At 54.1% G+C, this 26,638-nt stretch overlaps 10 protein-coding genes and 1 non-coding gene across 11 annotated transcripts; 4 read left to right on the top strand and 7 right to left on the bottom strand.

Annotated features, from left to right (window-relative positions):
* Positions 1 to 1,511: 1,511 nt before the first annotated feature.
* Positions 1,512 to 2,139, bottom strand: BKA78DRAFT_295761 (uncharacterized protein; the record flags this gene model as incomplete). The annotated part of the gene is made up of 2 exons (XM_066886520.1): positions 1,512 to 2,004; positions 2,054 to 2,139. The coding sequence occupies 2 exons, from the start codon at positions 2,137 to 2,139 to the stop codon at positions 1,512 to 1,514; spliced, it is 579 nt and encodes a 192-aa protein (XP_066744557.1).
* Positions 2,140 to 2,905: 766 nt separating this feature from the next.
* On the top strand, positions 2,906 to 3,703 carry BKA78DRAFT_138996 (uncharacterized protein). The gene has a single exon (XM_066882723.1). The coding sequence runs from the start codon at positions 3,002 to 3,004 to the stop codon at positions 3,575 to 3,577; it is 576 nt and encodes a 191-aa protein (XP_066744556.1). The 5' UTR covers positions 2,906 to 3,001; the 3' UTR covers positions 3,578 to 3,703.
* A 178-nt stretch (positions 3,704 to 3,881) lies between these two features.
* BKA78DRAFT_251843 (major facilitator superfamily domain-containing protein) lies at positions 3,882 to 5,779 on the top strand (the record flags this gene model as incomplete). Its single annotated transcript, XM_066884683.1, has 4 exons — positions 3,882 to 4,106; positions 4,154 to 4,540; positions 4,591 to 4,767; positions 4,820 to 5,779. The coding sequence occupies 4 exons, from the start codon at positions 3,882 to 3,884 to the stop codon at positions 5,777 to 5,779; spliced, it is 1,749 nt and encodes a 582-aa protein (XP_066744555.1).
* Positions 5,780 to 6,597: 818 nt separating this feature from the next.
* Positions 6,598 to 6,679, bottom strand: BKA78DRAFT_t97. Its single transcript has one exon. It is a non-coding gene; the product is annotated as a tRNA-Thr (tRNA).
* A 984-nt stretch (positions 6,680 to 7,663) lies between these two features.
* BKA78DRAFT_138949 (uncharacterized protein) lies at positions 7,664 to 9,343 on the bottom strand. Its single transcript, XM_066882722.1, has 2 exons — positions 7,863 to 9,343; positions 7,664 to 7,808 (listed from the first exon to the last, which is right to left on the bottom strand). The coding sequence occupies exons 1-2, from the start codon at positions 9,244 to 9,246 to the stop codon at positions 7,696 to 7,698; spliced, it is 1,497 nt and encodes a 498-aa protein (XP_066744554.1). The 5' UTR covers positions 9,247 to 9,343; the 3' UTR covers positions 7,664 to 7,695.
* Positions 9,344 to 9,938: 595 nt separating this feature from the next.
* Positions 9,939 to 12,437, bottom strand: BKA78DRAFT_314879 (fungal-specific transcription factor domain-containing protein). Its single transcript, XM_066888500.1, has 3 exons — positions 11,916 to 12,437; positions 11,254 to 11,859; positions 9,939 to 11,206 (listed from the first exon to the last, which is right to left on the bottom strand). The coding sequence occupies exons 1-3, from the start codon at positions 12,323 to 12,325 to the stop codon at positions 10,069 to 10,071; spliced, it is 2,154 nt and encodes a 717-aa protein (XP_066744553.1). The 5' UTR covers positions 12,326 to 12,437; the 3' UTR covers positions 9,939 to 10,068.
* A 703-nt stretch (positions 12,438 to 13,140) lies between these two features.
* Positions 13,141 to 15,788, top strand: BKA78DRAFT_251001 (fungal-specific transcription factor domain-containing protein; the record flags this gene model as incomplete). The annotated part of the gene is made up of 4 exons (XM_066884621.1): positions 13,141 to 13,254; positions 13,304 to 13,799; positions 13,858 to 14,617; positions 14,666 to 15,788. The coding sequence occupies 4 exons, from the start codon at positions 13,141 to 13,143 to the stop codon at positions 15,786 to 15,788; spliced, it is 2,493 nt and encodes an 830-aa protein (XP_066744552.1).
* A 1,305-nt stretch (positions 15,789 to 17,093) lies between these two features.
* Positions 17,094 to 17,850, bottom strand: BKA78DRAFT_314877 (uncharacterized protein). The gene has a single exon (XM_066888499.1). The coding sequence runs from the start codon at positions 17,548 to 17,550 to the stop codon at positions 17,191 to 17,193; it is 360 nt and encodes a 119-aa protein (XP_066744551.1). The 5' UTR covers positions 17,551 to 17,850; the 3' UTR covers positions 17,094 to 17,190.
* A 1,428-nt stretch (positions 17,851 to 19,278) lies between these two features.
* Positions 19,279 to 21,146, bottom strand: BKA78DRAFT_138915 (DNA polymerase subunit Cdc27). The gene is made up of 5 exons (XM_066882721.1): positions 20,973 to 21,146; positions 20,860 to 20,915; positions 19,888 to 20,810; positions 19,645 to 19,827; positions 19,279 to 19,591 (listed from the first exon to the last, which is right to left on the bottom strand). Exons 1-5 carry the CDS (start codon positions 21,024 to 21,026, stop codon positions 19,443 to 19,445), a joined length of 1,365 nt encoding a protein of 454 aa, XP_066744550.1. The 5' UTR covers positions 21,027 to 21,146; the 3' UTR covers positions 19,279 to 19,442.
* A 70-nt stretch (positions 21,147 to 21,216) lies between these two features.
* On the top strand, positions 21,217 to 24,836 carry BKA78DRAFT_251557 (tubulin folding cofactor D C terminal-domain-containing protein; the record flags this gene model as incomplete). The annotated part of the gene is made up of 5 exons (XM_066884664.1): positions 21,217 to 21,384; positions 21,432 to 24,034; positions 24,083 to 24,439; positions 24,491 to 24,659; positions 24,705 to 24,836. The coding sequence occupies 5 exons, from the start codon at positions 21,217 to 21,219 to the stop codon at positions 24,834 to 24,836; spliced, it is 3,429 nt and encodes a 1,142-aa protein (XP_066744549.1).
* Positions 24,837 to 24,940: 104 nt separating this feature from the next.
* On the bottom strand, positions 24,941 to 26,499 carry BKA78DRAFT_331583 (methylammonium permease 3; the record flags this gene model as incomplete). Its single annotated transcript, XM_066889892.1, has 4 exons — positions 24,941 to 24,998; positions 25,020 to 25,689; positions 25,739 to 26,417; positions 26,473 to 26,499. The coding sequence occupies 4 exons, from the start codon at positions 26,497 to 26,499 to the stop codon at positions 24,941 to 24,943; spliced, it is 1,434 nt and encodes a 477-aa protein (XP_066744548.1).
* Positions 26,500 to 26,638: the final 139 nt, after the last annotated feature.

Genomic DNA, 26,638 nt, shown 5'->3' with positions numbered 1-26,638 from the left:
GCCTTTTCCTTTATAGGCCAACGCGTAGCAAAGTTATGGTTACGGTTGCGCCTGCGCTTGCGCGCCGCCCTGTCCGGCCCGCCGTCCTTCGTGCGCGCCAACGTGGATAAAGGATGGATTGGCTGAACGGGTGTGGTGGGGTGAGTGGGTGAGTGAGCGAGACCGGCGCGCGGACCACGTCTTGTCTGACCTTGTCTCGTCTTACAGGCTGTCTTCCGTGGACGTGGTGGTGTTTGAGATAGGTCAGAGGAAGAGACAGCAGATGGAGGAGGTGGTGGGGCCTCCTGTCCCGGTTTTTCTTCTTGGGGTATCCGTTAAAGTCGCCGCCCGCACGTGGTAGCGTCCGTTTGTGGCTGAAGAGGAGACGGCACCTGGATGGGCCGAGACAGTTTTGGCGGTCGTTGTTTGTGGCGCTTTTCCAGACTGACGAGGTGTGCGATTTGGAAGCTGCCGGTGTGGTCATCTCATTGCAACGTGGAATTGACGCATCTCAGCTGAGTGGTGTGTCTGGTGGTGTCCGGAGACTTTCGGTCAGACTTGCGTTTCTGGCCTTGCAGCTGGCTCACCTTTGACTTCGTCTTTCGCATTCGGTAGCTGATACAGCCGGGTGCTTGTTCGGCATCTGTCGTGGTGTCGTTTGTCTGTGTTTTGCTTTTGCGCTGATCTGCCCAAGGTAGTAGGTCAGTGGCGCAACTAGTGACCTCGGGATAAAGGAATTGGAGGCTCGCGCGTAAGACATTGGACAGAATCAGAAAGCCGTGGTCCAATAGAAAATTCTCGAACACGAGATGGGCGTGGAAAAAAGAAAGTGGCGCGTTGCACTACATGTGCAGCGAAAACGTGTTTCATTAATGCTGTTTGGTTTCAGGAAGTCACGAGGAGCAGGAATTTAAGATATATGAACTTTCCGCATCGACTTCTTTTTGCAATCCTTCGTTCGCCGAGGCCTCTGCTGAGTGGTGTAGCCATATGAATCAAGAGGCTGAGATTTCCATCTCTTGGTTCCGGGGTATCCCCACCAGTCGCTTCCATGTTCGTCCCCTAGCAGGCGCTTGCGGCCGCTATCGCCGAACCAGCCTCATCTGGCAGTCGCGCTACGCTTTCCTGCGGATATCGGTTTGGAGTGAGTCGGGACGGTACCACGAGACTGGTCTGTGGGACGCCACTCGGCTCAGTGAGGGGATTTGCAGCGCTAGACTTGCGAAAGGCGATCTCTGCAGTCGAGCAAGTGAATCGACTCGTCATGAATTTCGTAAGGACATGGCGAGATTGACGTCAATGCGGACGCTGGCGGTGCATCCATGCAATGGGATGGCTGGATTGAAATAAATTTCGTAAAGGAGCGTTGATTGTCTCATGGAACGAGCGGAAACGGTTGGCTGCCTTTTTCAAGCGTCGCGCTTGGCTTGACTTTCCATTGGCAGGCGACTCCAAGAATAAGGAGTGTCGCATTCGATTGGCTCAATCTTCGAAACCGGTCGGAAAAAGAGTGTCTGGAACTGCTGCTGGTTTCATTCACAAGCAGCTGGATAAACGTCGAGATGAATGTCAATGCGAATCCTAGGCAGAAACGAGTGGTGCTTTTGGCGAGCTGGATTCGAGTGGCATGGAACTTCGGCTACTGTGATGATACTGCGAGATTTCCGCGCCTTGTCGCTGGGAATTCCCAGGCCCATTTCGCGGCTGACGGGCCTGGAAACTTCGCGGCTGATGGGTCTTGCGGAGGTATCGGGAGTCGTGATGGCCAGTTTGAAGAGGTGCTCGCTGAGAATTTTTTCGTAACGCGCTGCTTCGGCTTCAATAGCCAATTCATGGGCGCTAGGTTTGGAAGGAGGCGGACTATCGTCTTTTCTGGACATTATGTATATGGCGCGTGCTGTGGACAGGGCTGTCGAGCCGATGGCGTGGCACCATATCAAAGGACGAAGGGTATAGTAAGTGACGGAACCGGTGACGAGGTAGAGACAATCGCGCGACATATTCTTGTTGCCTTGAGCCTTGCAACTGGAGACGAGGCCGGTGAGCGAGGAGATATGTATGCTTGACAACCTACATGATTTCCACCACGTGGGCGAGTTTTGGAACAAATTCCTCGGGGTTGTACAATTCCAATTCGGATACTGTGTACGTCAGAAACATTTTGTGAGTCTGTGCTCTTGCATGGGGTGCAGTTGATAAATTGATGAATGTCGGCTGAAGCGGCATGGGCCACGGCCCAACAGCCATCATCTCTTGCCTGATGTCTCCATGTGCAGCCATGCGCTGAAACTCGTGCGGTTGACATGTCAAATAGACAATGGTGAAGGTGATGTTCAATCAATTGACGACAGGGAGCGCTCAGGTGCCCGAGGACGTATTCCAGTATTATTAGAAGCCGTGTGCTTGCCTATTGTTCAACGGATCTTTGTTGAGTCTGATCTGCAGAGTGAATTCAGCGTAGCAGGATTGCAGATGTGCTGCAATGCGACGTGGATGCTTCACATGAAAACGGACGGCATGAAGCTTCTTAGACGTTAGGTTTACACAGCCATCGGAAGTATGCGTCATGAAAATGGACTCGAGCGACGGCATGAGAGAGAATCGACCATGTTTGAATGCCTGTGGCTAGCATGATGGCCCAAGGAAAAGATGCAAGAAGACGGTGTCCAGACTGGCTGTGGCGGTTTGCTGCTAGGGCCGTGCTAGAGTCGGGCTGAGCCACGTCGACCAGGTAGGCAAGCCACGAAGTGGGAGAGGCGAGAGAGAGGTCGCACGACGGAGGGCGCTGCGTAGTTCTCTGTCGACGCACAAGCATAGCCGGTCCATGCATTGGAGCTTGATCGACGGGCCGCGATTTCGTTTCTGGCGTGGGCAGGCTGACGAATTTTGAGCCGGCGCGTCAAGAAGGTGCCGCTAGCTGCGTCGTGACGGCATCGGCACGTAAACTCTGTCGAAACGCAGACCAAGCTGGACGACGAAGCGCGGAAAGCGCCGAGCTGAAGACAAGGCGACGTGGAGTTGGATGTTGGAGGTTGAGGGAGGGGAAGAGTTGGGGTTACGAAGCTACGAGAGACGTCGTCGTCTATCTCAGCCTTGGCACCATGTAGCCGCTGGCATCCCCTGTCAACACCAACCACCATCGACACCTCCTGGACTCATCTCAGCGCGACGTCCGGCAGCACATGGCAAACATGATCCAACCCCACGAGAGCAGTGGCCGCGCGAACGACGGCACAGACGTGCGCCCGATTGCTTCCGACTTCCACACTCTCGCCTCGAAGTCGAGGTTGCCATGGCGATTCTCCGTCTTCGCAGCATCTGTCGTCCAGCGCAGCACATAGGCGTCAAACTTGGGTGCGCAGTCAGCATGCTAAGCTATAAGGTTCCCGCCTGCAGCCGTCCGACAGGGCCACCGAGAACCAGAACGGCTCCTTCGACGGAAGAGCTGCCGAGCCAATGGTGCCAGTTCGGGGCGGTACAACCCAAAATATGGGCCATGGCCAAGGTCAGATCCCGTCCGCCACGCCGTTGGTCTTTGAATACTACTGCAAGCCATTCCGGAAGGCTGCCTCGTGTGACGTTTTGGGACATGTGCTAGGACAACAGGCCAGCCGTTATGAGACGTCTCTGTCAAGCAAGCCCGGATTGTAATTCCTTTTTTATGACCTGGCTGCAAGACCCACTCCCCTGCATTGATTGATTCGTCCTCCCAATGCCATAGCAGGCGGTTTATTTACATCCAGGTTATATCTATGGCTCGGTCAGTTCCCTCCTCCAGATCCCACACCAGCCGTCCTTTCTATCCCCCTCGTCACTTTCCTCTCTCCATTCGCACTCCAGCCATGGACCCTCAACCGCAGGCAGACATCACTCCTTGTGAGACAAAGACATCCTGCACTGAGATGTCCCAGCTCGGATCCGCGCGCAACAGCTTCAATGCTGCCCTGAACCGCAACGACTCACAAAAATCTGCGGGGCTATCAGAACTGACAACTCTAAAAAGTGCCAGTGAGACGCCGCCAGAGGACTTTAAACCTGGCTGGCGGTTCCTATTTGCTTTCATCTGTCTTTGCATTGTAAATCTAGTTTGTGCTCTCGATGCCACTTCCATTTCTGTTGCTCTTCCTGTAAGTCTGCTCCTTGTCCTCGTTGACCACGACTAACTAGTTTCCAGGTCATGTCCGAGGCCCTCCATGGCACCGGTATCGAAGCGTTTTGGACGGGCACGTCCTTTCTTCTCACGGCTACAGTCTTCCAGCCGAGCTTTGCCTCTCTTTCCCATGTCTTTGGCCGAAAACCGCTACTCCTCATCGCCCTCACCTTCTTCACTGTCGGTGCCATTGCCGGTGCCGTATCCAACGACTTTACGGCGCTTTTGACCAGCAGAGTGATACAGGGTATTGGTGGAGGTGGAATTGCCGCCTTGACGGGTGTGATCATCACCGACATGGTCCCACTCAAGGAGAGAGGCAAATGGCTCGGTCTGGTGACCATGATGTGGGCCATTGGAAGCGTGATTGGCCCCGTCATTGGCGGAGTGTTGGCTGAGAAGGCCTCTTGGGTATTGCTCCCAATCAATTTCCACAAGCGACCCAGCTGACGAGTCAACAGCGATGGATCTTTTGGATCAATGTGCCTTTCTGCGCCATTGGCTACGTCATGATCCCGCTCTTCTTGAAGCTGCAGTACAAGCCCGGCAACTTTATGCAGAAGCTGAAGCAAATTGACTGGATCGGCTCCTTCCTCTTTGTGGCTTCAACAACATCGACCTTGATTCCCATCACATGGGTAAGCATAAGCATTTCATTTGTGTGAAACGTTTCCGACTGACTGGTTCTAGGGCGGTGTCATGTACCCGTGGGACCACTGGCGGACGCTTGTTCCGCTCTGCGTCGGTGTAAGCGGCCTCTGCGTCTTCATCGTCTACTCCAAGTACATCCCGAAAGAACCAATCCTGCGCGGCACCCTCTTCAAGAATGTCACGGCGCTCGTCTGCTACGTCAGCATCGTCATCCACGGCATGATGCTGTGGTCCGCCCTCTACTACATGCCGCTCTACTTCCAAGCCGCCAAGTCCATGTCGCCGACGACTTCGGGTATTGCTCTCTTCCCCTGGACCTTTACCACTGCTCCTGCTGCCGTTGTCGCCGGTATCCTTATCGCCAAGACTGGTCGCTACCGCTGGGCCATGTACTTTGGCTGGTTCACGACCACGGTCGGCAGCGGCCTCCTCATCCTCTACAAGGAGCACACGCCGGCGAAAGAATGGATCCCTTTGGCGCTCATCTCGGGCATGGGTCTCGGCTTCTTGTACCCGGCCATGAGTCTCTGCAACCAAGCGGCGGCCGTCAAGGGCGACGTCGCCGCAGCCGCAGCGCTGAACCCCTTCTTCCGCAACTTCGGCCAGACGCTGGGCGTCGCGGTGGGCGGCACGGTGGTGCAGAACCAAGTCAAGAAGCAGCTGCTGGCGTCGGCCATCCCGGCCGTCGCGGCCAAGGCGGCCGAGTACAGCAAGGACGCGACGACGCTCGTCAGCGTCGTCAATGCCATGCGCGGCGACCCCAGCATGGCCGCCGTCCGCCACGACCTCATCGAGGCCTACATCACCGCGCTGCATGTCCTGTGGATCGTCATGTGCAGCTTGGGCGCTCTCGCCGGCGTGCTGACCATCCTATTCGTCAAGGCGTACTCGATGGACCGCGAGCTCGAGACGGACCAAGGTTTTGTCGACAACAGGCCGGCGCGCGACGAGATGCGCGAGGTGGAAGAGTCGAGCGCGAGTGCGAGTGCGAGTGCGTAAGCTGGCGGTGCTGGCTGCGTTGGGCTGCTGGTCATCCTCTCATCCATCTCATTTCCTTTCCTTGTGCTCCTGAAGACTCCCCATCCATCTCCTCTGTCGCGAGAGATTGCCACTGCCCGGACAGAGGCTCCTCCTTCCCTTTCCTATCTTTCTTCATCTCCATCTCGTCTTGCTTCTGGGCTGGAATGCGTGCATGTAGTATGTCCCCATCCGTCCCCTGACCCACCCTCACCCTCAGATTGTCGTTGGGGAGGACGGGACTTGGCGTTAGAATTAGTATTATCCCCCCGCCCACCACAACAAATTATACATACCGTGTCTCTCTCGAATCCTGGTATATATAAAAGCATCATCTCATACATAGCTATAATACAAATATTGATATCCTCCCGTCGTTGTTGTCTTTTGGGGTGCTGTGCGGTGCTTAGCTTTGCTTTATTTTCTCTGCACTGTTGTCTGCGTGTAGTTGCAGGGAGCATTCGTGTACATCGTGCCCTACGACCCCACTCACTTGGTTACTCATCTGCCGTCTGCCCTTGCATCTCCACCTCCACCTCGACTCGCACAGCAGCCAAAAAGCACAAAGAGATGGCGCAAAAGCAAGCACTCACTTACAACCCCTGCCCCTACCCCTATCCCTGCTCCTCTCCTCACCTCCCCTCCTCTCTCCTCTCTCACCTCCGCAACCCCCTCCCCCTCCCTCCCCTACCGCAAAACAACTCCCCCAATTTCCCCTCCACGTCCCCCTCACCCATCCTCAAACCCCTCCCTCATCCACCCCACCAACGCGCAAAAATCAAACCCCAGCAAAAGAGAAATGCCCACTCTCGGAATCGAACCGAGGATCTTCTCATGACGCTGATTTACGAGTGAGACGCTGTACCACTAAGCCAAGCGGGCAGGTGATGTTTTTTTGATATCATCAAATCATGGCCGCGCTGTATATGTACAACAAATACAATGGCAGGAGCGACCGAGGACGTGCTTGCCGGTTTTGGTTGCTCCCTTTTTTTTATTTTTTTTTTTTGTGGGAAGAGAGGGAGGGGCCGGGGCCGTTATCGATAAGTGAGTTTGTTCTGAACCGCGGTGATTTGGCAACCCGGCGAGCAAGCGAGCGAGCTAGCTCACCGCACTGCGAAATCTGAACGACGAGAGTGGCTTCCGGGTCGAGGACGTTTCTGAAGGAACTTTGTTGTTGTCAGGGGTGTTGGAGATTTCTCAGGGGGCGCGCGACATCTCCTACGAATTTCGATGTCGGTCGTTGTAGGCCGTGTGCTACATACTTACCTCACTGCCCGGTCGGTCGAGTCTCCACAACGCCGCCTTACGGGGAGCGATCGAATGCCGCAACCAAGTGGTGGCGGCCGTGAGCGGCCATCTAGTGATGGTGAAAAGCCAGGCAAAATGGCACCAACCGAGCACTTGGACGGAGCGTACAAAAACTTATCGTCCATACGTTCAGCTACCTGCGGATAAGCAAACATGCAAAGTAGCCATTGAAAAGTAAAGAAAATTCCATTTACCCGTCAAAGAGCCAGCCAGCCTCCCAGCCAGATAAGAACGCCTGTCTAACCATAGTACATGAAACGTTCAGTGTGGTGCCGCAAGACGGCCGAAAGATCATATGGGGAAAAGGGATGTGGAAAGCTGGGGAGATCACCGTTCGAGATGGTCTTGCGTGTGCTGGATCTCCACCAAGTGGTTATTGTGTGAAGGTGTCCAGGGAGTCTTCGTCTTCGCTTTTTCTGTTGATTTTCGATGGTAACAGAGAGACCGGTTCTCAAAAGCGAGGGACCCCAAAGCAACCCTGTGGCGCGTGCAAATCTCCCCAGCTCAGTAGAAATCGCAGATGACTCTATTTTGTTTCGCGACGATTTTGCCCATTTCGATGTTGCCAAGTGGTGATGCGACTCTTTCTAATCGACAGTGTACGGCTTCGCGTCATCGCCAAACAAGAGATGCGGTTTGCGCTCTGCGAGATCGAGAATCGTCTGTGCAAAGACGGAGTTGGCCCACGCGAACCAGCTGCCTGTTCATATTGTCAGCACGCCAATTCAGCAAACACCCGGATGAAAAGACTTACGCGTATACGTCTTGATAAAGTTGACATCGACACTCTCATGAACCAGGCCCAACCTGCTCCCGTTGCGCACAAAAGAGAGGGCATTCGAGATTTCGTCGTCGTCGCTGCTCGTCATGGCTTGAACCAGCAAGCTCATGGGCCACGCGTTCTGCAGGCCAATGTGCGGGCCGCCGATGCCCTGGAACGACTTGCCCTTGAGGTAGTACGGGTTGCCCGTCTTTTCGAGAATCATGCGGCGCGTGTTTTGGTAAATCTCGTCCGAGGCATCGACGAAGCCGAGGAGCGGCAGGGCGAGCAGAGACGGCAGGTTGGCGTCGTCCATCATGATGGAGGAGCCGTAGCCGTCGACTTCGAACGCAAAGACGCTGCCGTATTTCTTGTGCGGCACCACGCCGTGCTCCCAGATGCCGGCTTCGATCGCCTCGCTGTGGAATTGTAGCTTGCGTCCTAGTTCAGTGGCTTTGCTGCCCCCGACCTTTTTCAGCATCGCGGCTGACCGGCGCAACTCTACGGCCATCATCGCGTTGGCTGGAATCAGAAACCCGAGGATTGTCGCATCATCACTCGGCCGGAAAGCGCTGCGGACGAGCCCGGTGCCACCGGCCAAAGGGTTCCCGACGCCTCCCAAACTCAGAGTTTCGGTACCGGCGCGAGTATCGCGTTGGAAAGTGTACGTGTTGCGCTTGTAATCGCCCTTGCTGTCAAAAGTCGGTTTGGATTGGTCCTTGATCACGTCGAGCAGCGTTTCCACTGCCGTATACCATCTTGGGGTCAGGAAATCCGAGTTGCTAGTGTGCTCGTAAAACTGGTTGGTAAGGGAGAGAAAGTGCGCCAGTGAGTCCAGTTCATATTTGCACTCAAACACAAAAGAGGGCTCGTAAGCCGGGTGTACCTCGTCGTCCATGCCGTTGTTTGATTTTGACAGCTTCGATGGAGGAGGAGGTTGAAAAGCGTTGCAGTACGGTGATCCAATTACAAACTCGGCTTGCGTGTTGATGGCTCCCAGAATCAGGGTCCTGATTGCCTTGTCCTTTCTGGCCAATTTTTGATATTGCGCGAGCTGATTCGTAGAATCGCGCAGCCACTCGGCATTGATATCTCCAGTAACGATGAAACTCTGAGGGCCATTCCAGAGACCCTTGCCTTTTCCTGGCTTCTCCTTGATCTTTTCAGAGCCATCAACGTGCCACCTCACAGTTGTGTCGAGTGTGTTTGGAAACGCGTTTTCGAAGATGCGGGCCAGGTCCTTGTCCACCATCTTCTTCTTCATCTCCTCAATAACTTCCTCGACAAGGGGCGACTTGAAGGTGCGGCAAGCGGCAGCCGGGCGCTGAAAGGGCAGTCCCATAGGACCACTGCTGTACGGACCACTTTGCGCAAACATTAGTGTCAATGTGCAACTTCCATCAAGCTACACGTACTGAGGATGTGCCGAGTACTTGACGTAGTCTGGACATGCGTCTTTGGCCCTAGCGTGCTCCGTCCCCTTCATGGGCTGTTGGGGTATCTTCTTGGGAGTGATTTGACGAGTGTTGCTTGCGGCAACAGCTCCATGGCCGAAAAGAGCGAGCGCTACTATCAGCAGCAGCAGCGCGGTATGTGGTGACTTGACAAAAAGAACATGTTGCAGCTGGCGGTTCCCGAGCATTTTCGCGGGAGCTCTGCAACGTAGCTCTTGGTCAGAGGTGCGGCAGCTTCGAATTGTGGAGAATGTCGCGATCCGATGTCGAATTCTTCAGGTGGGCATGGCCGAAACGGGCGATAGGAGGTGCCACGGTGCGCAGAGGACAAAAGGCGTGTTGACACAGCAAAAGACAGCTCAGGCACCGGTAGTGACGGATGACGGTGGTGCTGCGACCGAGGCCACGACCAGCAAGGGTCCCGCGATCTGCACCGCCCCGCCGCCCTACAGCATGCACGAGCCAGCCCAGCCACTTCTCCGCTGAGAGCTTCCTCCAGCCAACGCTTCGCCATTGCTTGCAGTCAAGGTTGGCTTCTCTAACCTTCGTTTCAACCGTCAACCCAGTTTCGACACGACTTCTTCCCCGCAGCACGGCGGCAAAAACGTTTGAAGCTGGCCGGTAGCCATGTGAAAACACCAAGAAGCATTGTCGTCTTCATTCAATCGTTTTCATTATTGCGTAGAAATTACTAGCTGTCATGTCTTTTTTTCACATCGCTGAAAAATCAAAAAATCGTCAAGGCGTCACGAGAATCGTGCATTCAAACTGCCGCCAGGCAGTGTTTCCCAAGCCGTGCCTTGGCCCATGTCTCCGGTCACCGGTAATGCTGTCGTGACAGGGAGGGGCATCTGAGGCTGTCCAATGGTGTAAATCCGCCGGTTGGACCCAGGCCGCGAGCCAGGCCATTCTGCGGCCTGTGGAAACGGCCGCGCCTCGGAATATCCATAGGGCTGCGTTGTCGGTGGGGGCGAAGATCCAACGTCAAAGTAGCTGTACGGAGATGTACTCGCCGTCTCAGTGCCGTCCGCCCACCCTGAATAGCCTCGCTCCTGTCTTTGGTGGTTGACCATGTACAGGTGACTCAGCAGACCAGAAGAATCTTGCTGAAACCGATCTCGCCAATTCGCATAGCCAAAGCGCAGGCCGAATTGGGACAAAATTGCCGTAAAATTGTTAATGGCGGCTACGGCGCGAGCCGCTTGATTTTGGGAGCCTGGAACGCCTGGAAACGCAGGCGGTAACACTTCGGTCCCCTGAGCATGCGGGTCCACTGATTCATCCGACACTGACGAGTAAGCTCCTTGTGGCGGTGGGTGTCCGGAGAGGAGGGCTTCCTGGTTGCTCGAGAGGACGTCCACAAAATGTCGCCCCGTTATGTAAACCCTCATTGCGTCGTAAAAGGTGACGGGTGGCCTGTCTTTCGATGACTCTTCTGATAGGATGGCAAGCAACTTTGAGGCGTACGACACGCAGTGCTCGAAAATCAGATGTTGTGCGTAGTCACTGACGTGCGGACATTTTGGACTTTGCGACAAAATGTACACGTAGCTGTAGAGCAGTTCAAGCTCGAGAAAATCCCTCACCACTGGCGAGGCATTGCGCGACGCTTTACTGAACCATGACGTCATATGGTTGTAAATTCGCCATATTTCCGGGTAAGGATCTTGCCAGGCTTCTCGTCCTGACTGGAAAAGGGTCGTGTACCATTCGGATTGTAGTTGGCGAAGACGGAAAAGATCTAGGGCAGACTCAAAGGAAGGTGGTATCCAATGATTGTCTTCTGAATGCTGCTTTGGGGATGATCCATTTTGGAATGGAAAGGCGACGTTGGCCGAATCGTCCGAGAATGAAAATGCGCGCGTTTGAACAAGCGAGGTTTCCCTGTCAGAGTCAACGAGAGTGCAATGCGGATATGAAAGGCGACGTACCTATCCATGGCATAGAGACAATGGAAAACCCGCCTCCGAAGCTCGAGTGTTGCCTTGGGCATTGCAGCACTCTTCGAGGGGTCTTGGTGCATGCCAAGGTCAACCATGGTTCGTGAGGCAGCGCCAATCAGGGTCCAGCTGTCAAAGTGATGAGGGTCCAGCATGGCATATTGGGTCAGAAGCAGCAAAGCCTGAATACTGGCGACCGAGCCAGGGCGAAGTACATGCTCCGAATGCTCCAGGGCAGCATTTACGTGGCCCAGCGCATCGGTGTAGTGAACATCCCCGCGTTGCTCGGAAAAGGAAATGGAGGAGATGGCGAGAACCATGCGCAGGGTCCAGTGATCCCAGGAAGTGGCTTTCTGCTGGTTGGTATTAAATACGGCGTCGACGGAACGGTAGAAGGTGGTTTCTTCGAAGAAGGGCAAAAGGACGTGGATGGTATCAATGTAGTGTTGAATAAGAGGGGTGACGGCATATCTTGGCGGTAAAGGTTTGGTCATGCCTGCCGGGAGCTCTTCCTTTGACGATGCAGACAGAATGAGACGGGCATAAGACATGGCGGAGGTGAATCCATAAAAGTCACGGGCCGTCGCGTTTACGGATCTGGAGCGGATTAGACAAGGACAAGGAAATGTGCGGAGGGGCAGGCCAAGACGAACAGCAAGCCAAAGTCTGACACCAGATCGTTTATATCCGCCTCTTCCTTTCGACGCGCAGCCTTTTGCTCCGAGACTTTTGGCTTTCGAGTTTGGACTTCCGGGGAACCGAACGGGCGTGGAGTAGCCTGGGCGTCCGAGTCGGACATTGTGACGGAGGACTGGCGCCTTTGCTTGGTCTCGGCCAGCTTCTTCTCGAGTCGCTCGATGCGGGCCTCGAGGGTCGCAACATAACTTCGTTCCTTGCCGCGCGCAAACTGGTCATTGGTGCTGGAGCATTCATTTGCGCGACCAGATTTCTCGCACGCAGTACAGGCGGGGAGTTTTCCATCGCATTTGACTTTGGCGCTGCGACATCGCGAGCAGGCAGCCACAGGGCGACTCACGCGCAATAGCGGAGTTTCGAGAACCATGAGGAGAGACAGGGAATTCGGGTCAATTGCGAGAGGAATGTCCAGAGAAGGACATTGATGTAATGGGAGCTCGAGCAGGCGGGCGGGCGGTGAGGAGGTGGTCGGGAAGCCGGATCGGAGAGGCCGAGCAAGGGACCGTCCACCGTCGGTAGCCGGGGGGTGAATGAGCCTCAGGCGCAGATAGTGGCACAGTCGGGGGGGGCGGTGCACGCGGGGAGGCGTCACCGTACAGATGGAGAATAAAGGACCCGAAGACGCAGGGAACCAGGACCGAGGCACCGAGGTCGCCGCGAGACGATGCAATGTGATGTAGTAGTAGGAGAAATGGAGACGTGGAATGAAGAAATGGATATGTGTGCAAAAAATAGAAAGACAGACTCGGCCGGTGTGCACTCCCAGTCTGCACTCTTACGCGCGCTGCGACCCTGGCCATGTCTCCTGCTACGCTACATGTACCTATGTATGTTCTAACCACCTACTGCTGCAGCTGGTGATAGGCTCTTGACCTCCCGCCCGGGATCCCATCTCTTGACGTCGTCTCTGTTTCTTGACTCGATCGTCGTCGCTCGCGCCGTCCTCCGGCCTTTTTCTGTGCCTCCGCTGCTCCACATCACAGCCTTACATAGCTGCACTGGCTCTGGACGCTCTGTGCTGGCATCACATGTGGCTCTCCCGGCCGCCGTGGGCTCTACAAGTCCACCTCCACCTCGACTTTTATTCTCTACTCCTGTCCTGCGTCACCGTCACCTCCAATCCTCCCGTTTTGTCCCTCCGCCTCCGCCTCCGGCCCCGACCCCTCTCCACTCCTGCCAGCTATGGCAGCCGTACAATCGCATTCGCAATCACCCTCCCAACCCTCGAATCGCCTCCACCAGACCAATCCGCCCCGCATCGCTCACACCTTGACTGCATGCGTGCGCTGCAGAACGGTAATTTGCTCGTGCTTGCACGCCTCGAGTCCCGGCTAAACGTTTGCAGAGAAAGACGAGATGCGACCCAGGCCTTCCGCGCTGCGGCCCCTGCGAGCGCAACAACGCCCACTGCGAGTACTTTGACCCGACCAAGAACGCAAAGATTCCTCGCAACTACGTCGTCCACCTGCAGCAAAAGGTCCGCGATCTCGAGAGACAGCTTGAAGAACTGGAAAAGGACGAAGATGAAACCGACCCTGAACAAGTCGTCCGCGACGCCGCCGCTGTGCGCATACACGAGAGCGATGAAACCAAGTTTCTTGGACCCTCGAGCGGCATCGCCATCACCAAACTCGTCATGCAGTTGGCCAAGCAATTCACCGACTCGAAGAGTATATCCGACATCGTCCCCGACTCGCGCGCACGCCAAGTCAAAGAGCACTTTGCTCAAGAAGACAAAAAGCCCACCTCCAAGGTGTATCCGCTCGTCAGCGATGTCGCCGCTGAGGAGCTACCCAATCGCGACTTGACCAATCTGCTGGTCCAGCTATTCTACTACAAAGGTGAGTAGGTCGTTCGACCACGTCTTATGACCCCTGCTGATGCCAAGACTCTTTACAGTACAGCCAATGTATCCCATCTTTCACGAGCCGTCCTTCCTTCGCGATGTCGACGCGGTTTACAATGGCTCAACAAATGCCTATCAAAACTTTGTTGTACGCATGGTTATTGCAATCAGTCTCCAAAAAATGGACACCCAGTATGCTGGGTTAGCGGACTCATACTACTTGGCCGCTCTACGATATCTTGAAGCCGCCGTCAAGCCGATGGACCTAGGAACGATACAATGTTTCTGCCTGATCGCTGGATACTCCCTGACCACACCGACTCGAACCGCCGTATACTACATCGTTGGTCTCGCTGTCCGGCTCGGCGAAGCCCTAGGCCTGAACGAAGAAAAGACCATTGTGTTAGGAAAAGGTGGCAGGCCCGCGAGTCCTCTCGAAGTGGATATGCGCAGAAGAGCTTGGTGGTGCATATTGACCATGGACCTGGGACTGGCCCACAGTCTCGGAAGGCCGGCAATATTGGCTACAAAGCAAGAACACTTTGACGTACAATTCTTCTCCATGGTCGACGACCAGTTCATAATAGCTGATGGACCTATTACGGCACAGCCATGTCTGAAAAAGTGGATTGCTATTCACTTCTTTCGAATGCGCCTGTTGCAATTGGAGATTCGCCGAAAGCTATATCAAAAGAAAAGGCCCGAGCCCAAGGACGATCAAGATCCCTGGTTTAAGAACATGGAAGCCAAGCTGGTCGCCTGGAGAGATACAAGTCCCGAGGTAGACGGCGGCTCTGGCTTGAACAAAGTCTGGTACGTACATTGCTTGTATTCCTCAGGCAAGCAACTAACATGGACAAGGTTTACGGGGAGATACAACACCATGATCGTCTTCCTATTCCGACCATCCCCGCAGGTGCCAAGACCTTCAGTTCGCGCAGCTATCCAGTGCTATGACGCTTGCGAATACAACATTTACATGCAGCGCAAGCAGATTGAGACCCGCTCAGTCGAACTTACATGGATTTTCACCCAATCTATCTTTATGGCCATTAACACAATGTTGTGGTCATTGTCATATGCCGAAGTGCGACGAATGCATTCTCGCGACGATGTCGAGAGGCACTTGATAGTTGCTCTGGATGCAATTGAGCTTGCCTCTGTAAGATGGCCAGGTGTTGCATCAGCGCGCGCGCTCTATCAAAATTTGATCGAGGCTTGCCTCAAAGTCTACGAAAAGAAGGGCGATATCCCAATCTCGGCAAGTTCTCCAACAGAGAGCGCGTCTGCTGCTTCTCCAAGCATGAGGGACGATGGTAGCACCCGCTCGCGAACCATGAGTCCTGCTACTGCGTCCAGCGTGTCGCTGTCAACACCACCCGAGGGCCCCGATTCCTCGCTTGGATACCTCTCCCCGCAACCAAAAACGAATTACTACAACAACAACGACCGACCAGCTTCAAACTATGCCGTTGGAGCGCAGCCACAGAAAAGCCAATCGCTTTCCTACGCTGTTCCGTCGACGTCCATGGACGCCGCCGTCACCTCTCCGGCCTCCCACCACTCCCAGAGCAGCCCAGTCTACGATCAGACCTCCTTCAACAACGCCGTCTCATTCCCCGAACTCCCACAATGGAGCCCGAATTTCCCGACGACCTGTGCTAGCATGCCGCCACCTCAACGAGAAGCCTTCACGTTCTGTAGCGCGCCTGGATACCCGCACTCTCAACCCCAAGCCACGACCATGGGATCCAACTACCCAGTCACAACACCTCTTACCACGGCCATTGGCGCCCTCTACGGCGACTACATCGATTCGAACATGCCGGCATGGGGTGTAGAGCGACCGGGCGCAGGACTCAACCAGGATCAGCAATTCGAACTGCTGCAGAGCCTCGAAACTCACGGGACCGGTCAGATCGAGCGCATGATCGAGGATAGCAGCGCGCTGTTTGCGCCGCCATCGTCAAGACCAGGGTACTAAGGTGGTGCATTCGCTTTTTGCTTGCTGTCTGGCGTCGAGTCGCAAAAAAGATCTTTCCATCGCATGAAGTTGGACGAATTTCCTTTCCCTCTACACGATCTCATCATATTTAATATACCAACAAAGACTCTTCATACCTTTCGCCCACATTATGCCCCTCCCCCTCGTTTCCTGCATCCCCACCGAACAGCAGAATCATGTCTTGCTGAGCAAGTATATTCGAGCAAAAGTTCTTCCTGCGTTTTCATTTTCTTTCCCTTTTTGACCGCGGCAAAAAATATCACTACCCTCGCAATGTAACTGAAACTTTTAGTTTTTTTCCTTCCGTTTTCACAAGTCATCTCTCTTTAATTAGGAACGTATGTATGTAGCAGCAGCAGCACGCGCGAGCGCAGTAGTCAGGGCAGGCGGATCTTGTGTGCGCATTTTGACGGTGTTTTTTGGGAAAGGATTGGAAAGGATTGATTGGGACATGTGCGATGTTTTTTTTGGATGAGATGACGTATCGTCCACGAGTGATGGGCTGATGAAATGTTGGCTTGACGAAGTCAAGTTGTTGGTGCAGTGGATAATGGCGCGAAGCAAGTAGCTTGGATTTGATATTTGTAGACCGAGCTAGCGAGCGAGTGGGCCAGCGAAGGAAAAATGAGTGATTGCCTGTGTTGCTGCTTCCTCACGATTTGGGCGCAGCGGACGCAGTTGAGTGTTTAGTGAGAGCTTGGAAAGCTTCCCTGACTCAAAGGCCATTTTCTCTCGAATGAAACCAAAAAAAAAAGTCGATGTAACTGGAAGTTGGCTGGATCCGGGTGCTCGTGCTTCCTCTTATGGCCGTATAAGTAAGTGTACGTGGAGAGGGGAGAGTAGAAATGGCTGTAGCACCTTACGTTGCTTCTTTCCTTCCTCAAACATGTATAACAGCAATGCTGGAACGAGCCAACGCCCTAGATGAATAGTAAGGTAACAAGCTCAACTACAGCCTTGAGACATGGAGAATACTAAGCAAACAAGCCAGCTAGTTAAAGCTACCATATTCACGCAGCTCTTTCACTCCTCGAGTCTCTTGAGTCGTGGCTTCCCATGTGCGGCCCGGGCCGGCAGAGAGGTGAATCGCAACCGCGTTGGGTGGCCAAAAGAGGCAAGCTCGAATTTGACTCTTTTATTGAACGTCTAGTCTGTCCAAACAATTGTTTGCAGAGCTGTGATCATTTTGCTAGACGTTTGAGGATGGTGAGCAGTGGGTTCGTTGCCTCTTTGGGCCATTTGTCTGCTCTATTTCCCCCTCCCCTCCCCCCCCCCCCCCCCGTCGTTTAATTCAGAAAGGCCAAAGGAAAAATCTCGTCTTAATCGAACGACACGCTGGTCAAACAAGCAACAAAATCATCTCTCTCAGCCATTCGATACCTCAACTCAGTGGAAGCGTACAGAGAGAAGAGGGCCTAAGATGCAAAAAGCTCCGCACCGACCAAAGAACGAACAGAAACCGCCTACATGCGTGTAAGCACCAGACCTGCATCACATCGCAATCCAGGCACCTCGTCTCAGCGGGGACGCGGAAGGCAGGCAGGCAGGCAGGAACGGGGCCCGGGGAAAGCGGCGCGCGCCGCCGAGGGAGGCACCTTCCTGTTCCTGGGACACGAACGATCTGCACTCGCTGCAAGGAACTCGGCTGGTCAGTGGGGCAACCGACGGCCACGCCGGACAGGCATCTTTTGACCCGGGGGAAGCAGAATGTGCATTTTGTTCCGGGGATGAAGAATGCCATCACGGAGGAAAGGCGGGGCTCACGATGGAGGATTGGATTTCTGCTTCCATGGCAGCGTGGCAGTCGGTTGATCGAGAACCTTTTCTCTGCTTGGTCGAGGTGGATGATGTGGATGGTGGATCTGGAATGTGCATTCGATCTGTTGAAAGTGATGTGTATGGTTGCTGGGTAGTTGTTCTACGTTACAACCAGAGAGTGTGTCTTCCGCTCGCTGTACTTGGTATTCGTTCGCAGGTATCGACGTCATGACAGTAGGGAAAGAGTGAGGGGAAAAAAGTGAGGAAAAAAAAAAAAAAAAAACAACAAGAAGACTAGAACATCAACTTCATCCCTCATGCAATGAATGCTACACGCAAACCAAACATCCCCACAACCAACTCACGCTACGCCCCAGCATTCGCAAAAAACCCATCCTCCTCGCCCCAACTCAACGCCACACTGCGCGCCAACAAGTCATTGATGGCCTGGCCGGGATGGTAATCATTCGCCCACAAACAGCTCCACCCGTCCCAGTTGAAGCACGAGCCGTCGACGGCGCCAAAGTTGGCCGGGTGCTCGAGCGGGATGCGGAACGCCGGCCGCACGTCGACCAGCACCGACTTGACGCCCAGCTTGCGCGTCTCCGAGTGGTACCGCGCGACGCGCCGCGCCAGCAGCGCGTTGTACTCGCTCAGGATGGCGTGCATGAGGTCGCGGCCGAGCGGGTCCGCCGACTGCGCGCGCATGGCGGGCGTGAATTGGAGCGCTGCTGAGATGTGAGATATTGACGCTTGTCGTTTTGCTCTCCAGGGGTGATGTGATGGGCAGTGGAAGAGGAGAGGACTTACGAGGTAGCGTGAAAAAGGCAAAATTTCTGACGCCCTCCTTGTACAGCAAATCCACCTGCTCAAACGTCTGCTTGAGAACCTCGCGCATCAGGTCCCGTCGGTAGTGATACTGGTGCAGCAGCTGGTTCTGCCACGCGTGTTCATCGTAGCCCTTCGGGAAGCGGTGCCAATCGTTGCCCAGATCGTTGAGGCCGACCCAGATGGCGAAGAGCGTGTTCTCAGAGGTCCAGTTCGCGTGCGCGGGACGCGGCGTGGTTGCGATTTCGTCGCGGAATTGCTTCACCTAGCGCAGACACGTCAACACCAATTCCTACCTATGGTATTCTTGGAGACCCACTTGATCATTGGCACACCGCACCCTGTCAGGATACGGCATTCGCGGCGCTACCAGGCTGCAGTTCACCGTTGCACCGCCGTCTGCAAAGTTGTAGGTCATAATATCCGTTGCATTGTATTTTGAGATTAGATGGCCGACCCAATTTGGCCCATTGCCGGCTGTAGTGACACCGGGCCAATTCGGGTTACCGAGAGGGTTTTCCAGCGAGGGTTTTGGGCCATTGAGGTTGAAGTACGTCCATGAAAACGAGTCCCCTCTGCAAAGCAGTGCTGTTAGCTTGACTGTGAGAGCGGTGAAACCAAGCGACTTACATGATGAAGAGGTACTTCAGGGCCTTCATTGTGGCTGTTGAATCTCCATCCTTTCCTGACAAAAGTATATAGCAATTCGGACGGTCCATGCTACTAGCATTCCATTCGTACAGCAGGATTCTAGATCTACACCCTAAGCATGGACATTCCGCACACGACTCTATCCATAATTTTCCTTCGCTTTTCAAAGGTCGAGAAGCGATTAAGGTACATCGCAACCCCTCTGTCGGGTGCTACCGTGCTCCCCCTTGTTTCGCGCGTGGCAGATCTGTCCGGGCATGCGCCACTCACGCCTTGCAGCACATAAAAGCTCTGTTTTACGAATATCCTGATATTGAAGCCAGTTCTCTCTCAAGTTCGCGGACCGGGGTGCTTGTCTTAAAGTCGAAAGGGTCCATGGTGGAGCGTTGTTGAATCTCATTTTTTCGAGAAAAATGACATTATGTTCCCCTGGCCTTGTTTAGCACCGCCCTTCTTACCCTTCGACGTTGCACTGGGCAACTTGGGCTTCTTGGGCGCTGGTTCGTCCTCCGAGAATGATTCCCAGACGGCTTCCTCTTTCGTAACTTTGTCAAGGGCGGTCAGCTGCCAAGTTTTCAGTAGAAGAGGGATCACTTACCTAGGAAACCCTCTTCGTCTTTTACAGTCTTCTTCTTCATGACACGACGCCTTCCTCTTCTTCTTCCTCCTGTGACGGTGATGGTCTCTTCTGGCTTCTCTTCGGGCTTAGGTTGGTCATCGATCGGTGCACCTTGTACCTCCTCCTCTTTGCCTGAAGCAGGAGCATCCTCCATTGGCTCGTCTGTAATTGGTCAGCTCACAGGATTCAAAGATCAAAAGCACCTTGATAAGAGTAAAATACCTTCGGATTCGTCCATCATGTCACGCAGCGCCTTGTCGCGTTGTTCCTTTTCCTGGTCTGCTTCGGCCTTGGCATTTTGAGCTTCTGCAGAGTCCTTTGCTTTTGAGGGTTTGGTCGTGGAAATCACATCTTCGGCCTCTTCGCCTTCGGACTCACTCAACATGGGCTCATCAACAGGTGGTGCGGCTTCGGCTGCGGGTGCCTTTTTTGGCTTTGCTTTGGAGAATGAGGCAAAAAGATTGGACGTTTCCCGTTTCGTTGACGGAACCTTGGCATCCTTCTTCTTGCCTGGTCCTGTAGATGCGTCCGATTGCGAGTCGCTCTCTTTTTGCTTGGATTGGGAGGAAGGCTTCGAATCGCTCTCCTGCTGCGGCTTCGGTTTTGCCGTGTTCTTTGCGGGGAAGGCTGGACGAGGCGTAGGTTTGGCTGCGGCCGCTGCCGGCGCCGTACGCACCGGTTTGGCTTGATTTCGGCCAGAGCGCCTCTTGACATGAGGATTGGAGATGGTGCCATATGATCTCAAGAACGCGACGGGGTCGTCAGCTGTGGCCAGCTTCTCGCAAACCTCCCTGTTACAATCGGAGAGTACGTCGAGATTCTTCAAGGGACCAGGCTCCAGGCTGTAAATGTGTATCGAGGTGATTTCGTCATATCTCGACTTTGCATCCTCAAGATTCTCCTCCCGCGCAAGCATTATCAACGTCTCTTTTTGTACGGATGGGCGAGCCGGCTCGTCATCTGCGTCAGGCAAGGAGCTCTGGTATGGAGAGCTACTTGGGATTCCGCCGTCGTCATGATTGACGCCGTTGATGCCATTTGCTTGTGTCGTCGCAGTAAATCGTGTGCTGCCGGAGAGAAAGTAGGTCGCATGGACGGAGCCGGACTTTTTCGCATTTTGCGTTTTGTGAAAATCGTAGAGCATCCTGAGGTGACGAGTCAGCAAAAAGTATAATCGCGACAAAAGAGACTCACTGCTTGGCAAGATTCACATTCACACCCAACGCTCTGCTGAGCAGGCGATAGTTGACCTGCGATGCGACAGAGTAAGCTCAAGCCGCAGCATGACTTGGTGGGAGCTACAGTACAGGTCGCCCTTCGTTGAGGACATTGGTGGCCAGATACTCCTTGTACTGGTCCATGGCGAGAAGTAGAGGTTCAAGAGTGCAAGATTGGAGAGTTGCGAAAGGAAAGTTGGAGGTGACGGGATGCGGAGCGCGTTCATCGTCTGTGCGCAATTAGGGAACCGCGTCGCGCGTCACGTCACATGCCGTTCAGGGAAGCCCGTCCACTCTCCTTCATCGACCCCTGCTCCAATACCGCACCACCGCAATGGATTCCATCGATGATGAAGATATCAAGCTACAGCGGGCATCGGCTGGTCTGCTTTTAGATTTGCAATCATCCCTGGGAGCGCTGCTCTGGAAGACCGATCAAACGGGAAATCGACGAGTGCATCGGGCAGTCAGGCAGCTTGAGCTCCATCGCATTACATCTTTGGTAGGGACACGCCGCTGGATAAGAGACTTTTACTGACTTGCATTCAGATTGAGCCATTTCAAGAGGATCCGCAGCTGCTGGACGCTCATCTGAAATTTGTCGTGCCCCCTTTGGTGTCTGCCTTCCTGGACCATCTGCGACTGCCAGCAAACGCTGTTGCAAAACCAAGGGTCGTCTCTATCTCTTATGCCATTTCCAGAATCTTGTACACGCTGTGCAAAGTTCGCGGGGAGAAGATCATTGTGGGATTCCTAAACAACGAGCCACGTTACTTGGAGCCCATCCTTGACCACATCGAGCGAGGCCTGACGAACCAATCCTTTGAATGGGAGGAAAAATACGTCGCCTTGCTATGGCTTTCTCATTTGATGTTGGCGCCATTTGATCTTGAATCGATTTCCTCGCACCAGCCTGCCGAATCTGCTCAAGCACGGACAGGCATTTCATTGCCAGACAACTTACCCGGAGTCGTGAACCGAGCCATACCAATCTGCATCAGTCACTTGGAATGTGCCACCAAAGAGCGCACTGCCGCCAGTGGGGCGTTGGTGCGACTTTCTCTCAGGCCGGATATGCGCAAGCTTGGAGTACTCAATTCTCTGGTCAACTGGGCCCTGTCGTTTTTCGAAAATACGACCGAGGAGCTCGCTGGTGTCCATCGTTGCATTGGAGTTTTGACGTTTCTCAATGGCCTTGTTGCTTCGGCAAACAAAGATGAGTTGGGAAGTCATATTTCCAAAATTTATCGCGCCTGTGACAGCATCATTAACCAGGGCAGCCTTGCCTTTTTCAAGTCTTCGGCTGTGTCGAGAAAGTTGGTCATCAAGACGTTTCGGAACATTGTCGTTCACTCTCTTCAATCAGATGGCTTGGAAGACACGTCGGCTTTGCTAGAAGATGTGATTGATTTCCTCCTTCAATCTGTTGGGGATGGCGACAGCCCGGTTCGTTATGCTGCTAGCAAGGCTCTCAGCATCATCGCGATGAAGCTGCCATCCGAAATGGGTGCCGAAGTCATTGAAGCAATCCTCGGATGTCTTAATGAAGACGTTTTCTGGGAAGGACCAGTTCCCAACCTCAGTATGGTGAATGCTTTGCGCTGGCACGGGTTAACGCTTACTCTTTCACATCTGCTGTACCGAAGAGCCCCTGCAGTCGACCAACTATCTGACATACTCAACGCTCTCTTGCTAGCTCTGAATTTTGAGCAACGCTCTGCGACTGGCGGATCGATTGGCACCAATGTTCGGGATGCTGCTTGCTTTGGAATCTGGGCACTCTCTAGGCGTTATACTACGAAGGAGCTCGAATGCGTCCCGACTACATCTATCAGGGCCGCCGAAGTTCATGATCAAAGCTTGTCCATCATCCAAGTACTGGCAATAGAGCTTCTTGTTACAGCATGTTTGGACCCTGCCGGCAACATTCGGCGTGGATCTTCGGCAGCACTCCAAGAGCTCGTCGGAAGACACCCCGACATGGTAAAGGATGGCATATCCCTTGTTCAAACGGTCGATTTTCACGCTGTTGGCCTCCGTGATCGCGCATTGTGCGAAGTCAGTTACAAGGCCGCCAATTTCCAGCAAATTTACTGGCAAGCGCTTTTCGATGGCCTGCTTGGATGGCGCGGAGTAGGATCTCTGGATTCGGCATCAAGGCTGGCGACAGCCAAAGCTATTGGCCGCCTTGGCTCTCTCCAGCCATCTGCCACTCTCAAAACAATGATTGACCAAGTCAGGACACAGCTGCTGCGGCTCCAGGTCCGCGACGTCGAAGAAAGGCACGGCTTGATGTTCTGCTTGGCTTCCCTGCTGGACGAATCTTACAGTCGACGGGGACAATCAGACTCCATGGAGGACTGTGGGATGGATTGCTGGGGTTTGCTCGACGGACAGCTCGAGCTTCCTGAAAGGTCCTTCACATCTCCTGCTCTCCGACCCGAGTTCACGGCCAGTGCTGTTTGTGCTTTGATCGCCACCTTGGCCCGCAACGCCAATTCTAAGCCGGATAGCTTCAACTACACGGCTGATACCGCCCTCACCCCTTTGACGCTTTGCCTTGGTAGATCCGAGGATTCAGTTCTTCGAAACCTTCCTTTGGCGATAAAGGAGGTCTCTATTCTCCTTCCTGAAAGCGACCGCAAAAGTCTGCTGGATCGCTGGCTCTCGCACCTAGATCAAGCCACTGCGCGAATGAACGCACGTGCGTCAGGCTACATGGTAGCCCTTGGTGCTATCTATCCCACGATCTCGACCGATGAAGATCGCACGCGCACTGTCGAAGCTCTTGCGGTTCGATGTACAACTCCTTTCGAGATTGAATCGCGCGTTGTCTCACTTCGCAGTCTCCAATTGCTATTTGGTAGCGTGGTCGATTCAAACTCTGAGGGGCTCAAAGTCAAGATTGCGGGAGCTCTTCTAACCGCTCTGAATGACTACACCATCAATGAGCGTGGAGACGTTGGCTCTCTCGTGCGACTCGAGGCACTCAATGCAATGGAAACAGCCTGGAAAATAGGTTTGACGACTGGGCTTGAACAACAACGTCAACTGCACGCTGCAGTACTGAGGCTTTCCCTTGAGAAGCTCGACAAGGTTCGATCAAGAGCCGCCGCCTGCTTGCATCGCAACGGCTTTGGGGCTTTTGAAAAGTACGCGATGAATGCCGTCTGCAAAGTACATTTTGCTAACTTTCCTAGTGAATCTGAACTCGAAGCTTTTGGAATTTCGTCCACCGAGTACTTTGCTACAACACTCAGACAATTGGATCTAGATTTGGAAGAGCCAATGAAGCTTGCACTCATCGAGGGCTACACCAGCTCTGCTGGAATGGGATCTGAATCGGTAGTCCAAGCCTCTCGAGTCGCGCTGGTCGAGAAGCTGGAGTCGCTGCCGGTAGAGAGCGAACAAATTTCACTGATTCACTTCGCCAATGGACTCCTCGACGTATTCAAGGCCAATCTTTCCAACGACAGGACTTTGATGCCACTGCTGGACGTCGTCGCGTTCCTCTTTGATGTCCAAGTCCTACAGCGCCTAGTCGACAGTAATTTCAAGTAAGTGCCATGGATACCACTCGGTGCTAGTTACTAATCCGTTGCATCCAGGTGGCGTAATCTTTTATCGCTTGTGCAAAAGTCGCACTTCAAGTCGAACAACATTCCCAAGTTGCATCTTGCCCTCGATGCTTATCGAGGGCTCGCAAGCGTGCCGGCAATCCGCCCAGAAGTAATGACAAAACTGTCAAGCATGCTGCTTCATCCTTTTCCAAAGGTCGTTTTGCCCCAAAACTGCTTTTTGGAGGATACTAAGATCTCGTAGATTCGTGTCAGCGCAGCGGAGACGCTGTACATCATCACAGCCAATGATCGACTCAAGCATCTAGACTGGTCCCAGTCTGCAACAACTCTGAAGCCCTTTGCCCAGGAGTTCAAACGCGAAGCTCTGGTATGAAGATAGTAAGGGGTTTGAAGAATCAAAACGCCATTAGGATATATTCGATCTAAGCTCCAGTGGTATCACGCATTATTCTACGTCTAAAACAACCAAACATCAAATCAAGCCGTCTTCGTAACATCCTCCTTGTCGCTCCGGTGGCTGCTAGTGCCAGACTGGCTGTTGCCAAGCGGCGGGGACATTCCGGGCGTCATTTGCATCTGTTCGACGAGAGTCCAGTCGCCAATCTGCTCGTCGAAGAACTGGTCGATGTCAAGACCGATCATCTCCGCCTCCTCGCTCACCCGCAGGTGCATGCCAGGAATGTACTTCAAGCCAATGAGCAGGATGCAAGAAACGGCGAAAGAGTAACCGGAGATGGCGGTGATCTCGGCAAGCTGCCTGCCGACCTGAACACCAACGCCATCCATGGCACCAGAGCCCGAAGTGCCGAGACCGTCGAGGGAGGCGACCCAAGTCTGCCCGAAAATTCCGGTAAGGAAAGATCCAATCATTCCGCCGATTCCGTGGAGTTTGAACACGTCCATGCCCTCGTCAATGTGCAGCCACTTTTCCACGTCTTGCACAAGCGCGCAAGCCATGCCGGTGAGGAAGCCAATGACGGCGGCGATCCAGAGGGACACAAAACCAGCTGCGGGGGTGATTCCAACCAGACCGGCGATGGCGCCGGAGCAGGCTCCAACGACGGAGAACTTGCCCTTGTGCTTGATGTAGTCGACAATGACCCAGCCGAGGATGCCAAAGCAGGCGGCCGTGTTGGTGTTGAAGCAGACGAACATGGAGCGGACGGTGCCGTTAAGAGCGGAACCGCCGTTGAATCCGAACCAGCCCATCCAGATAAGCGTCGTCCCTGCTCACGTTAGCTGACGTTGAAACAAATGTCTGCTCTTGAAACTTACCCAGAAACACGAGAGTCGTGTTGTGCGGCTTCGCGTGGCTCTTTTCGCCGCGGTGAAGTCTCTTTCCAAGGACAAGTGCGTATGCAAGCGCCGACCATCCGGAAGCAATGTGGACAGGTCCACCACCAGCAAAGTCGAGAGAAGGCAGGTTGTAAAGCCAGCCATTGGAGTTCCAGGTCCAGCAAGCAATGGGGCAGTAGACAATGGTAGCCCACAGGAAGGCAAATACCAGGGACGGAACGATGCGGCCACGCTCAAAGGATCCACCAATCACGATCTGGACGGTGCAAGCGCAGAAGAGAAGCTGGTACAAGCAGAACACAATCTCCGGGATGAGGGCAGAACCCGGTGAAGGCGCAACCTGGACATCCATGAGGCCGAAGTTGGCGAGGTCGCCAATGAAGGGACCGGCGGTGCGGCTGTAGGCGAGCGAGTAACCCCAGAACATCCACTGGAAAGTGGTGACGGCCATGACCATGAAGGACTGGAAGAGCAGCGCGAGCGACGATTTCCGGCGCGCGAGACCGCCGTAGAGCAGACCGATGCCCGGGATGATGAGGAAGACGAAGACGCTGCAGCACATCAACCAGATGTAGTGGAACTCGAGGCCCGTGTACTGGACATTGACGTCGACCAAGGTCGGGTCGCCGCCCTTGGGCTCGGAGGAGTTGAACTCCGGCTGCGAGGGGTTGTCAGTTTCGTGTGGTGTTGAGCTCCGTCGTTGTGTAACTTACGGTGGTGAACATGGAGGCGTCCGCCATGATTGGCAACCTCAATCCAGTCAAGCAGCAAGCAAGCTAGAACGGCTCACAAAAATCGCTGGCACCAGGGGAGCCCGAACCACGCACAAGGTGGATGGGTAGGAGGCAAAAATCAGAAAAAGCAAGCAAACGGCTCAGA

The sequence above is a fragment of the Phyllosticta capitalensis genome (assembly GCF_038381095.1).
Source record: "Phyllosticta capitalensis strain CBS 128856 chromosome Unknown BKA78scaffold_5, whole genome shotgun sequence".
Classification (NCBI taxonomy): Eukaryota; Fungi; Ascomycota; class Dothideomycetes; order Botryosphaeriales; family Phyllostictaceae; genus Phyllosticta; species Phyllosticta capitalensis.
The sequence above is the reverse complement of the archived record's forward strand: the minus strand, read 5'-3'. Positions and strand labels throughout refer to the sequence as shown.